This window comes from Hoplias malabaricus, chromosome 10 (assembly GCF_029633855.1).
Source record: "Hoplias malabaricus isolate fHopMal1 chromosome 10, fHopMal1.hap1, whole genome shotgun sequence".
In the NCBI taxonomy this organism is placed as follows: Eukaryota; Metazoa; Chordata; class Actinopteri; order Characiformes; family Erythrinidae; genus Hoplias; species Hoplias malabaricus.
The window spans coordinates 18,739,795-18,752,746 of NC_089809.1; the positions used below are offsets into that span (position 1 = coordinate 18,739,795).

General features: G+C 39.8%; 1 protein-coding gene across 2 annotated transcripts in view; it reads left to right on the forward strand.

Moving 5' to 3' along the window:
- nrp1a (neuropilin 1a) overlaps positions 1–12,952 on the forward strand; it is an 84,539-nt gene that overhangs the window by 23,255 nt on the left and 48,332 nt on the right. For both annotated transcript variants that reach the window (XM_066682741.1, XM_066682742.1), the window contains exon 3: positions 6,175–6,356. In XM_066682741.1, the coding sequence (XP_066538838.1) occupies positions 6,175–6,356 (182 nt within the window). The remainder of the gene's footprint in view (positions 1–6,174; positions 6,357–12,952) is intronic.

The following is a 12,952-nucleotide window of genomic DNA, read 5'->3' on the forward strand; positions in this document are numbered from 1 at the left end:
TGCCCTCCAGATGATCAGTGCTCAAGTCTGGTTTAGGACTTAGAACTCTGTGTGCTTCTACAGTCAGAGGGTCCAGGACTAGAGCTGTTCTATATGGGCTTTATATAATTTAATTTGATCTTATTACCAAGGATTGTAACACAGCTTACAGTGCAATGCAATATAGTGTATATAATATCAGTGAATGATTGTGTAGCATGGCGGAGAACTAGCCTGTATTACATTGATTCCATTGTTTGGAAATGCCATAATATCTCACAGTAGATATTAAAGGAACCAGATGTTTGCAGCTTTTATTACATTCAAAAGCTACGCACATCAGAAAAAATTAGCACCTGAAAATGTTCTGAATACAATGTGTGATGCATGTTTTTTTTCTTCAGATTTTTGAATTTACTATTTATATTTGTTACAAATAAGTACACAGAAGGAAAAAATATATATAATTTTGATAAACTATTAACTGTCAGATTTGTTTGTTATGCTTTGTTGTGATCACTAAGGTTACAGAAAGAGGATTGTGCACTCTTTTAGGAAAATGTTACAAAATCCTGACATTTCTACCCTTTTGGAGCTTATAGTTAGGGTTAGGTTTAGGATTAGGGGCAGGTTTAAGGCTATTCTTTCCAAACTGGGAAGCCTCACCAAGGGTGAACTATTGGTGCTTTTCCATCACGTGTCTGGCTCTACACGACTCAACTCGGCACGGCTCGGCTCGCTTAAAGCAGTGACGCCAAAAAAAACATCTCTAACAAGAATCGCAGGCTTTGAAAACCACAGCAAGGGCGGTACATTTAGGTGCTGTTTACTCATCGTGTATTAGTTTTTTTGGACTAAACATAGCTCTGCGCCCCAGTTCTGCAGCATGTTCCCCAGCATGTTCGGCTTTCATTGGAAAGGTTCGCCACCAATCGGCCCAAGGAGCATATAAACATCTTCAAAACACCTTGAGGTAAAGTTACGAGTTGCCGTTGTGAGTCTGATAAAAATAACTGTGAAAGCTGCTGTAACTGAGAATTTACAAGCGAAGAGTTGAAGAGTGCTGAATTTGAATGAGCTCTGCATTTCATGGTGATAGACATGTCTCTCTGGCCAATCAGTGCTCTGCAGGGTTGGCACGTAACCATTTAGTACCTACTGGCATGGTTGGAACCCGGAGTGAGCTGGGACTAAAAACTTGAAAAAAGATTTGGCCAGTGGAAAAGCAAAAGAGTCGAGTAGGTAACATGCAGTGGAAAAGCACCATTGATCATACACATTGTACGAATCCTAGGAATGTTTGTTTAGTCAAATATATACACTTTCGAATGTGGAACCCACTTAAAAGTTGTGTATTGTATTAATAATAACAGAGGAATCACATCTGGAAGATTTGAAATTGGTCAAGACCAACTGTGTGCAATAAAAAAATGTGGTAATGCTTAACAAGTGATATATTATGTAGCTCTCCTCTGCGCACACATGAACTGACTAACCCACACACACACACACACACTCACTCGTACTTGGAATGTTGCTAAAACTCACTGTTTTCATCCTTGTAAGCACTGTAAGCCCACAGGCGATGTCTCCATCTGCATCTCATTCCACCCCACTCTCAGCTCTGCTTTATAAGGTTCATATGTGAGCAGCGCTGGTGATGTGCCTGACTTAAAAAGCGCCATAAACAACTTTCTCTGGATCTGGAGGTGCTAGTTTGTGTGGACGCAGGCTGGAGGGTAGAGCCTGCTCTGTTTCTGCTCTGGAACTCGAGTGAAGTCGAAGCTGTAAAGGAGGCTTGTCTCGTAGCTTCGCGCTTCCTCGGCCGTGACTGCTGTAGTTATGCCACTCTGGCTGCTGCTCGGATCTGATAGCGTGTGTCAGTGCTCCTGTCACGGTGGCAGTGAGGAGAAAATAGGTTTCTTTAGACCCAGAAAATTGTCAGACTCTATAGCAGCCCTAGTGCCTCATGTGCTGTGGAGAGCAGTGCTGCATCAATTTTTAAATGTTCAGCAGTGCGAGGTTTGAGTGGCTGGGTTTAGAAGCTAAGTGTATCAGTATGAGTGTCATGGCGGGGTTCACGTGGGGTGTATGTTGGGGGTGGGGAATGTGCAGGGGGGGTGGTAGTGTAAAAATACCTCTGAAGGTGGCAATTGATTCTCGATTGTGAGCAGGAGTTAGACAGTATAATAACAGTCGATCAAATAAGGTTCAACTTCTAAGACACTCTGACTAATTCAAGAAATGTAAGAGAGAGAGGTGTGTGTGTGTGTGTGTGTGTGTGTGTGGTGGCAGTCAAACAGATGTCTGATTAGTGCTGTCTCAGAGAGGAAAAGGCTTTTGGACTGCAAAGCTCAACACACACACATACCCCCCAAGAAAACACACACAGGAACACACCCTAAACCAAACAGAGTGAGGTCACTGAGATGTGTCACATGATCACGGGATACTCACATGAAGCCACTTCACAGAAGGTGTGTGTGTGTGTGTGAGAGAGAGAGAGAGAGAGAGATAGAGAGGGCATTTTCACATGTGTATGAATGAATAATGTATAAGCTTCTGTCTGTGTGTGTGAGTGCTAGTGTGTGCACACTGTATGTGTGTGTGCCCATTTATTAGTGGTGATTACTATGGTATATATTGTCATTGCAATAGAGTAGGGAGGGGCAATATGACCGTATTCAGCAGTGTGTTTATTTTCTGAGCAGACAAAATGTGATAGTGTTTTAGACTTTGTGATGTTAAGTGCTTGAGGTTACTTTGCAGCACACAACAGAGTCCTTAGTTATGACCAGAATAAATTGTTCTTGTAGAATCATGTAAATAATATTCATAATTTAATGAAAATATCTTTGACTCACTCATCTCACAATTCACTGTATAGCCCTGGTCTGAATGTCCAGAGAGAGAGAGAGAGCAGCACATTGGTAATATACACTGTATCTGGTCTCTGTATGATGCAGTGTTAGATTGGACCTGTAGCAGTACACATCAGCTCAGAGTGATGTGATGCTATAGCTGTGCTATCAGAGTAGCCATGCACACACACACACACACACACACACACATATGGGTGAAGTCATCGCTACATTACCCGCCCCATCCCTCTCCTCAGGGGAACCAATTTCAGAGAGCTCCACGTTTCTCATATTCTCAATTTACACACACACACACACACACACACACATACACAGACACACACACACACACAGGCTCATACCACCCCCTGCCGTGTGAAAAAAGGCCATCCTAACAGCAGCATATAGTATAGAAATACACCTCCTGCCACTTTTCTAGTCTGTGGAACCACCCTCAACCCTTTAGTGCATCAGTGTTTTGATAGTGTTTTACTTCCCAGACTTGGAAATAGGAACACAGCTCTTGCCTGTATACATCCATTATACAGTATGCTGAAGTATACTGTATTTTTATACACAACACCATTAGATTCAGATGAAATGCACCTACATTACTGGCACCTCAGCACTTCTCTCTAACACGGAGTGAGTGGCAGACAGCAGTGATGGTGTAAACATGTACAGTACTGTGCAGAAGTCTTGGGCACCTAAGATAATTATATATATTTAAACTAATGCCTTCTCAGTAAGCGTGGTGCTTGTATAAAGTTAGGTATAATCACAGTAAATACAAAAAAATAATAATATAAAATACATTTAATAATATAAAATAATCATTTTTCTTTGAGGAGTTTGGTGTGTTCTCCCCGTGTCCGCGTGGGTTTCCTCCGGGTGCTCCGGTTTCCTCCCACAGTCCAAAAACACACGTTGGTAAGTGGATTGGTGACTCAAAAGAGACCGTAGGTGTGAGTGTGTGAGTGAATGTGTGAGTGTGTGTGTGTTGCACTGTGAAGGACTGGCGTCCCCTCCAGGGTGTATTCCTGCCTTGCGCCCAATGATTCCAGGTAGGCTCTGGACCCACCGTGACCCTGAATTGGATCAGCGCTTACAGACAATGAATGAATGAATGAATAATTATTTTTTATATAAAGTAGTAGGCGTGACTGGTTTTGAAGAACAATGTTTTGTTAAATCAACAGCACACATTTTTTTAAAATCATTATTTATTAACCAGTAAAACTAGGTATTGGATGATAACCTCAAATAATACGGACTGCCACGAGGAGAGATTTGGGAAAAGTTAAACCAACACATTCACACACAGAGTATCACACTCACTGGAATAATGTTATTTGATTTTATTCTAATGTTGGCCGTTATTTGTTAGTTTTTTAGCAAATAAACACTTACTGTTCAGATAAATAGCTTTTTAAATCTCAACATCTGTGGTGCCTAAAACTTCTACATAGTACTGTGTGTTAATACTGTGTGTTGAAGTCTGTCTGAACGTAGCAAAAACGTGTGGCCAGGCGGAAAAATAAATGGATTCCATAATGGAAGTGAAAGCAAACCTGTAACAAATCTAACACGGCATTCAAGGTGTGATGTCTTGTCGATTTATATTAAAGAGGAATAAAGCCTACTTTTAGATGCTCCTGTTAAGGTTTTAAAATGAAACCAGCTCCTTTTACAACCTTTTTGTTCCTAATAGAAATCAGACAGGAATCTACTCTCAAAACTCAATGCCATCTCTGATGTAATTTTGACAGGTGCAAATAAATAAATAAATAAATAAATGGAGGGGGAAGATAGGGGATAGAAGAAAGGAAATGAGATCTTGGACTTGCTGGTGACACGGCTTGTGCACTTAAGGGTTAAAACTGAATGTTTTGACCATTTTTATGTATGCGCCTTTTTAAATCAAGACATCTATTTTTCCAGGAGACTGTTCTTTGCTTCTGCAAGTGCGGGCACGCTTCAACTGACAGCTTTATGTATTAGTGCAGAGAGAGAGAGGGGACTGTGAGGTTGTGTGTGTGTCTGTAATGAGCCCAGAGACATCACGGTCTAAAAGTAGGAATGCATCACACCACTGCCTCTGTGGAATCTTTCCTCTTCTCCTCCTGCTGCTGCACTTATGGGCGTCGGAGGTGATTAAACGGCTCCAGAAGCAGATCTTTCTGGCAGTCGTGTCAAACCTGGTCACCCCTGCTTTCAAAATACAGCGTATTAGTGAGGATCCTAATGGACCAGTTTCTAGCCTAGGACTGGAGTGTAATTACATTGTTATTACATTTCCAGTGTTTTGTAAAGCACTGAGAAACTAACTGCTGTATAAATGATTATTATTATTATTATTATTATTATTATTATCATCATCATTGGTCAATGGAGACAGCACCATCTCACTTCCAGTTTCTCCACACTCCCTTTGATAGGACCACCCTCTATTGCTGGGCTTGTGTTACTGACACATGATCCCTTTGTGTGTGTGTGTATGTGTGTGTGTGTGTGTCGGTGTGTGTGTGTGTCGGTCTCCCTTTTGTGCAGACACACGCGTCTGTGTGTGTAACAGACTTCCGAACTGCTGCTGACTCGATTAGGTGGTTGCCCATGCCAATAGCCTTAGGCCAGAAATTCCATTTAAGAGGGAGGTGGGAGTATAAGTGTGTGTGTGTGTGTGTGTGTGTGTGTGTGAATATATACAACACAAAGGAAAGAACCAGCTCAATAGAAGTTGCACTTTTGTCTTTATCTGACCCATACACCCAAAGGCCTTCAGATCTCTCCAGTATTGCAGCGTTAGACTCCATCATTCGTAGTGGCCTGTGCCCATGATGTCGCGTAGCAGTTAGACGTCTGTGCTGGGCATGAGTACTTCAACAAAGAGCACTTTCTGTTGCTCCTGAGGCTGCTACAGTGGATTTCAGTGTTATAATTTGAAGTAGTGGCAAACTCCTCATCGTGTGATCAAACTTCTGCAGTTCAAAGACTTCACACAGCACAGAGACACACAGCACACAACAAACAGAGAGTGTGTTCACTGCTGTTCAAAATTTTGGAACTAGTTCAATACAAAAAAAAAAAAAAAATATGGGAGAAATGATGGGTATCATCATCAGCTGGGAATCAGGGCATTCCAAAGTCTGGAAGTACCAGGCAAATTTGCAATTATTTGTCAAACATTTGGTATCAGTATTTGAACTGGACTCACACTTCCTAGTTTGTTATTACAGCTCAAACATAAGGAATCAGTGTTGTGTTGTAATAACATTGTAGTTGCTGAGTAATTATCCTCATGATTAATACTTTTCTCCTCTCTCTCTCTCTCTAGGTATGATTATGTGGAGGTGAGGGATGGTGTGGATGAGACAGGGCAGCTGGTGGGCAAGTACTGTGGAAAGATTGCGCCCTCACCTGTGGTCTCCTCGGGGAATCAGCTCTTCATCAAGTTTGTGTCAGACTATGAGACACACGGAGCTGGCTTCTCCATCCGCTATGAAATCTTCAAAACAGGTGTGTAAGCTAGCAGACTTTTTTTTTATCTAGAGAGGCATGTGTTGCATTTAACTTGCTCTTTAAAACTCAGTGCATTATAACATAAGTCCCTCCACACTGCGTAGTGCATAGTGTAGGTCATAAAACAAGGGTCTCTGCTCTAAAATAGTGTGATAATAAAACTATTTCTATTCCATATTCCACTGTCTGAGCGTAGAAGTAATAGTTTTATCATTTTTGTAGTGCACTATGTAGGGAGCAGGGCTGTCTTTGAATTGTGGGGCAATAGTGTCATTACCATTCACAAAAAGTGATTGGTTTGAAGTATGCACAGTGAATTTCTTAGTGTACTCATCTCTGACACTTATACATACTACATGCTCAAAACTAGTTAGAATTAGTATTAAGGGTGCTTTTGGGATGCAGCCATATGGTTATTGTGATACCCACTCTGTCACCTTGCTCTGTGCTGTGGTGACTCACTCATGGTTTACTGTAATACAGGACACGGGCAGGAATGGACTGAAGTAAGCATAGAAAGAACAAAGCCTTATAAGGACAAGAGTTTGTGAAGGAGAGTCTTTCTCCTCTTCCTGACTCTTGTTCCGATTCGGTGATAACTCTGATAACGATGATAACTCTGCAAACATGTGCAGTTCCTTCCTTAAACACAGTATAATCTCTCCCAGTGTCATAGTCACTTCTTTAGAACTGGTTGTACATGGCATTGTAACAAAATATAATAATAATAATAATAATAATAAAACAGTTGTTTAGGCCTGTTTCCAGTGTAGCAACTTTGTGTGGGTGTGTTGGTGTGTGTATTTGTGAGAATATTTGGCTGACCCATGGACAGGTGCAGCAGATGCCACTTTGGTTAATTAACCCCACTTTCTACTCTAAGCCCTCTCTGTTTGACCTGAGGATAAGATGGATGCTTCAGCAGGGTTTGTTTTAATCTGTATAGTGAGTGTTTGTTTTTCTGTGTGTGTAGCAGCTGGTGCAGACTGAAGTCTTTTATGTAAGAGCATAAACCCCCTACACTGTAAAAAATGTGACCCATTAGTTACTTAAAAAAATTATGGCAACAAAGTGACACGTAATATTAATGAGTAGATTCTAATTTTCCAACTTTTAAGTAACATTCATTGAATAAATTAACTAAATTTAAGCAAGAAGATTATGTAAATGTTAATAAAATGCACAGTTAAAATGTGTTGGATTTAGTAATAACATGCCTAAATATGAATTAATATAGCTCAAAAATATTGAGTAAATACAACTTAATTTCACAAGGAAAGGACTATTTATCTGAGAAAACTTAATTAATATTTACTAAATATCTTGCAAGTATTGATTTACATTTACTGAATATCTGGCAAAAATTGAGTAGCATGTACTAGGTTTCTGGAGAAAGCTTGTTTCTATTCACTAATTATAGTAACTTTACATCTATTCAATAATATCACGTGTCACTTTGTTGCCATAATTTTTTTATGTTAAATCTACTTAATTTGTCCTTTTTGTGCCATGTTCGAGTCATCAGGTCAATGTGCATAAAAATAATACCAGGTAAACATTTATTCAACTCTTGAAACATTTATTCATACAAAAATTGAAAATTGATACAACTACATCAAGGATCACAGGCAGAATATATTTTGGGGATGTGATGCAAGGTCAAAACTTGCTGGTGCACTTAAATCTCAATAATGTTTTGAGACTGCACTCATCTTATACCAGATCAGTTTAATTAGGATTCAGCATGCACCTGCAAATAGATGAATATTAGCTTTAACTTCATAAGCAAGTGTAATGTTTTAGTGTTGGTCTTTTCTATTCATCTATGTTCAGGTGCATCCTGAGTCCTAATTAGATTGACTGGGTATAATTGTTAATAAGATATCAAAATATGATATCTTGTATTTGAAATTCATTATGTACATAAAAGTATAAACAGACATAACCTTGCTTTAGTCAAATCATTTAAACCAGACTGTAGACAGTGAGCAAACACAGGTCATAAAAATGTATAGAAACGATTTGAATTGGAATTTTTCTTGATTTTAATAAGTACTAATTATATTGTTTATAGTAGTGCCCTCACGCTCGAATTTAGTTTTACGATTCAGATTCACAGTAAAAAAGTAAACTACGAGCCATATCGGCTACAGCCTGTTTTCGAACGCTACAAAATGTCCGAAACACAAATTAGTGCAAATAAACAGTGAATATAACACATTTCTGACACAGAAATAACACAGCAGTAAAAATTCAGAGTGATCTGAATGGTCTACTTTAACAGAAACCATCGGGTATATGGTGCGAAAAGAGTAAATGCGATTGGGAAATAGATTAAAAAAAAACTTAGCAGAAAAACTTAGCAGAAAAATCTCTTTCTAAAAAAGAGATTAGAAATAAAAACAAATAGGTGTTCCTACACAATATTATGAAAACATGCATTCTGATATATTGAGAATGGAATGCTAACATAATACGTAAACTGTTAAATGTTTAGTAAACAGACGAATCTTGCCGCTGATTTCGTGGTGTGCTGTAATTTGCTGAACTCTGTTCGAACGCAGCTCTGTGTGTGAAGTGAGAGTGCGCTAGAGCTGCAATGACCGTTTGAAAGTGTACTCTCACAGAGACTGAGCGTCCTGTCGTGGCTTCATTATACCGTCAACAGACACATGAAACGACATGCAAATTACAGAAAGCACAACATCAGCTTCTTAAAACCGTAATTCAGGATTGTAATCACAAAAACACTTTGTTTTTTAATCAAACGTTGTTCCTAACCATCAGCTAACTCTCCAGTCTGTGCTCGAAACCGGTCTTTACGAAGCACTGGTGTTTGTAAATAAACCGCCTCAGTTACCCGCTCGGTCTCTCTCTCCCTGCTCATAGCAAAGGCATCTGGTGTTGTTTTAGACAGAGAAAAGAACTCCAAACGTTGAAATCAACGAACAGAAATGAGGATTACTCTATTCCTGCTCCATGGTTTTGCGGTTTCGGATCTCTTAAGGTGGAAATGCCTCCAAACTCCGGAGACGGCTAACTGCATTAGCGACAGTGCTACAAACTAAACACCTCGAGTTACAAATGAGTGTCTCTGGTAATTCAATCAGTGAATTAAAAACTTACAGACGAGTTAAACTTCATCCACATACAAACAACTGTCGCTTTCCCCCCCTCAACTCAAACACACCGATCCACCTTAAAAATGCGGAGCTTAGAACTGCGTGTCCCCACATTTAAAAAGCGCCTCAAACAAAATACACAAATTTAGATAAAATTGTTCTTTTGCTGTTAATAATTTAAAAGCTGTTCACTTTGGGAAGTCCGAGGACGTTCAGAACCCAGTAGTGCTGGTGTCCACGAGTTTCAAATTGCATTGGGCGGAAGTGTATGATGATTAAAATTAAAGACCTCCCAATGAGTAAAATCTATTGCATTTTCTGGATCTTTGGTGTTACTATTAAAATATGAATAAATTCTATTCAACACATCCCAGCTAATTTTATTTAGCCAAAACTGTGTAAATTGCAATTAATACTTTGTTCAAATTTGTTGAATTTAGCTCAATTTTATTTCAAACTACATGAAGTCTTTTTATTAAGTGCAAGTTACTGTTAGTTTTTAACTAAATATTAATTTACCCAGTCCCACTTTTTACAGTGTACAAACCCAAACCTTAACACAAACACAGACACACACATACACACCACTATCTACCATCCTCCGGAACATCAACAGTGCTTAATGTGGGCACTTAATGGCACTAGTAGTGATACTCAACTTCAGTGCTACAGTGCTTAAATTACTACAGTATCAACACCAGTGCTCAAATTAAAGTGAAACTGGCCATTAGACACTTATAGAGTGGTATTCAACACACGATATAACAGACAAAGCTCTGTTTTTTGAGGGGGTTAATACATGAGGACATGGAAGACACAGATACAGAAAACCAATCGGGACAGACTTTAATAAAGCTTTTCTTTATAAGTGAAGCACCAACTTACATCTCACCTTGTAAGATCACAAACAAGAGAACAGGATGTGAGAATCTTGCGTGGGCACGAAGTGTAGAAGATGGAAACATTATTTATAGCAAACATCCAACAGCTGCACCATCCTTCTGCGGCAAACAAAAAAATGACCCGAACCAAAGCACCCAATATTATTCAACAGAAGATTTCATACTACAATCTGTCTTCGTGTATTATCTTTCACATGTAGCGTTCTGAGGTAATTATTGTCCAATTTAATTCTGAACCTAATGTCGGTCTGTAATCTGTAGCATAAACTAAATTACCACACACAATCCTGTCCCTGAAATTAATTCGAAAACCGAAAGCCTGTTGACTCCAAGACACTTATAATCGAAGCCAACTGACAGGTTCTTTATTGTCTCTGCACTTTTATTAAGCTTTATTATGTGCTGAAATTACTGTCTGTGACAAGTGACTTTATGCTACAGATTTGGTGGAGAGACTGAAAAACCTCTGGATGTTCTATTAATTCACAATGCCCGGCAGATTCAGCTCCAGCTTCATCAGCTGTGATGAGTTTGCAAACAGCAGAAGCTGGCAGGCCTCAGGGACATGGCCTTGGCTGGCTGCAGTAGATTCTGATTAGTATTTATTATACAGCTCGCCGAATCCACTGCATTACTCTCACCCCACCAAACACATCAGGAATCAGCTTTAACTGATGTATAGTCAGGTTTAGCACTGGGTAAAAACAAAAAGAGATGTTGCAGTGGAATGGATTGCACTTTAAGAAAAATGCAATAAAATAGAAATTAGAAATGAAGACCAGACCAGAAGAGATCTACTGAGAAATGCTGAGAAAACTATGATGCAGCCCTGTTACACTCCGCTTTTAACTGTGCCCTGCTCCCTTTAACTTCCGCACTTACTTCATTGTAATGATAGCTTGCTATATAGAATGGTTATAGCAATCGATCATGATGTAATAACAACAATCAGAACTAATAGTAATGACACTGTGCAGTAATAAAAGCAGTGACTCTCTCCGGCAGCCTCACGGTTGCCTCACAGCTTTCCCACACTCCCCTGTTTGACGTGTGTGATGTATCTGATCAAAAACAGACGGGATGAAAAAGAATGATGTGAAACATGGGAGTGTATGCTCTCCATTTTCATGATCTGTTGCTTGGTTAGCTGTTAGCGTATAGTCCTGGATGTGTGCTGTGGCTCCACTGTGGATGAATGATGGTGTTACGCTCAGAGACAGAGTAGTGTTGTTTTGTTGTTGCTGTCCAAATCGTGATAGGATCCAGCCTACAGCTAAATAATCAATTTTTATACATTGAGAGAGAGAGACAGAGAGAGAATATACAGGGAAAAGAGAAACTGCTGAGAAGTAACGAAATAAGAAATGCAAGGATGAGGTGCTGTTTGGAGATAAACAGATTAGCTGGTATTAGACTTGTATTAACAGGCTAGCATCAGTTGCCACACAGTGTGTGGGTGTGTGCTAGTGTGCATGTGTGTGTGGGTGTGTGTGTTAGGTTACACTTGTCAATCTAATGATCACACACAGATGTCAGGGCGGTGCTGCACATTGGCAGGTGTGTCTGCATTGAAATGAGGTGCTAAAGAAAAAGCTCCGGTTACAGTCATTATGGCAAACTGAGATTAGCTTAACTTCCAGCCGCTTTCACAGTTTTACCGTGTCGAGCTGACCGCAGCCCAAGGTCAGAGACTTCATCATCTTTGTCTCTCTGTCATCTTCGGCTATAGTCTAGAGAAGATAAGACAAAGGAATAGAGGGCTGAGACATTGGAAAGAAAAGGTGGGGTGGACAGGCAGTGTGAACATGAAAAGTGAAGGAAAATAATACAAAAAAAGGGAGTAGAACAGGAACAAAGTCAAGCACAATAGTTATAATAATTGTAATAGTAATAATTGTATAATAGTCATAATATTTAATAAACTCATTTTATAAATATTGTATTATGTTTGTATTCTAAGATAAAATCAGTCTAAGTATAAAATATGTATGCGAAGAAATATCACTGTAACTGTGAAATATGGGAAGAAATACAAGGAAATGGGCATCAATCATATAGAAAAAAGAAAAAGCTGAAAAGAAAGATAACACAGTGAGAGAGAGAGAGAGAGAGAGAGAGAGAGAGAGAGAGAGAGAGAGAGAGAGATGAGGAGGATCTCCCAGCATCTGTCTTTGAGCGATATCTAGCCAGTGCTGCTGGTGTGTAATAAGGAACACTCTCCACACTGCCCCTCAAACTCCTCCCAGTGTTAGATCTCTCTCCTAATAGGCCTTTTATGGGATCTATGCAGGAGTTTCTAGATGACATGCTTGTGTGTCCTTTCCCAAGAAACAGACTCTGTACTTATCTTGTCATGCCGTCTTCCATGAGCATCTTCTAAAAGGGCCCTGAAGGAGTGAAAAAGAAGGGGAAAAGGAGGAAGGAACATGTGCTTCCAGTTAACAGCACTGCAATTTTTAGAGCCACATCAAGCCATGGCCAAGCAAGCAGAGATGGGCCAGCTCCAGGCTTCTGATGACAGGGAGGAGAGCAGAGGAGAGGAGAAGAGGCAGGGTGGATGGATGGAAGG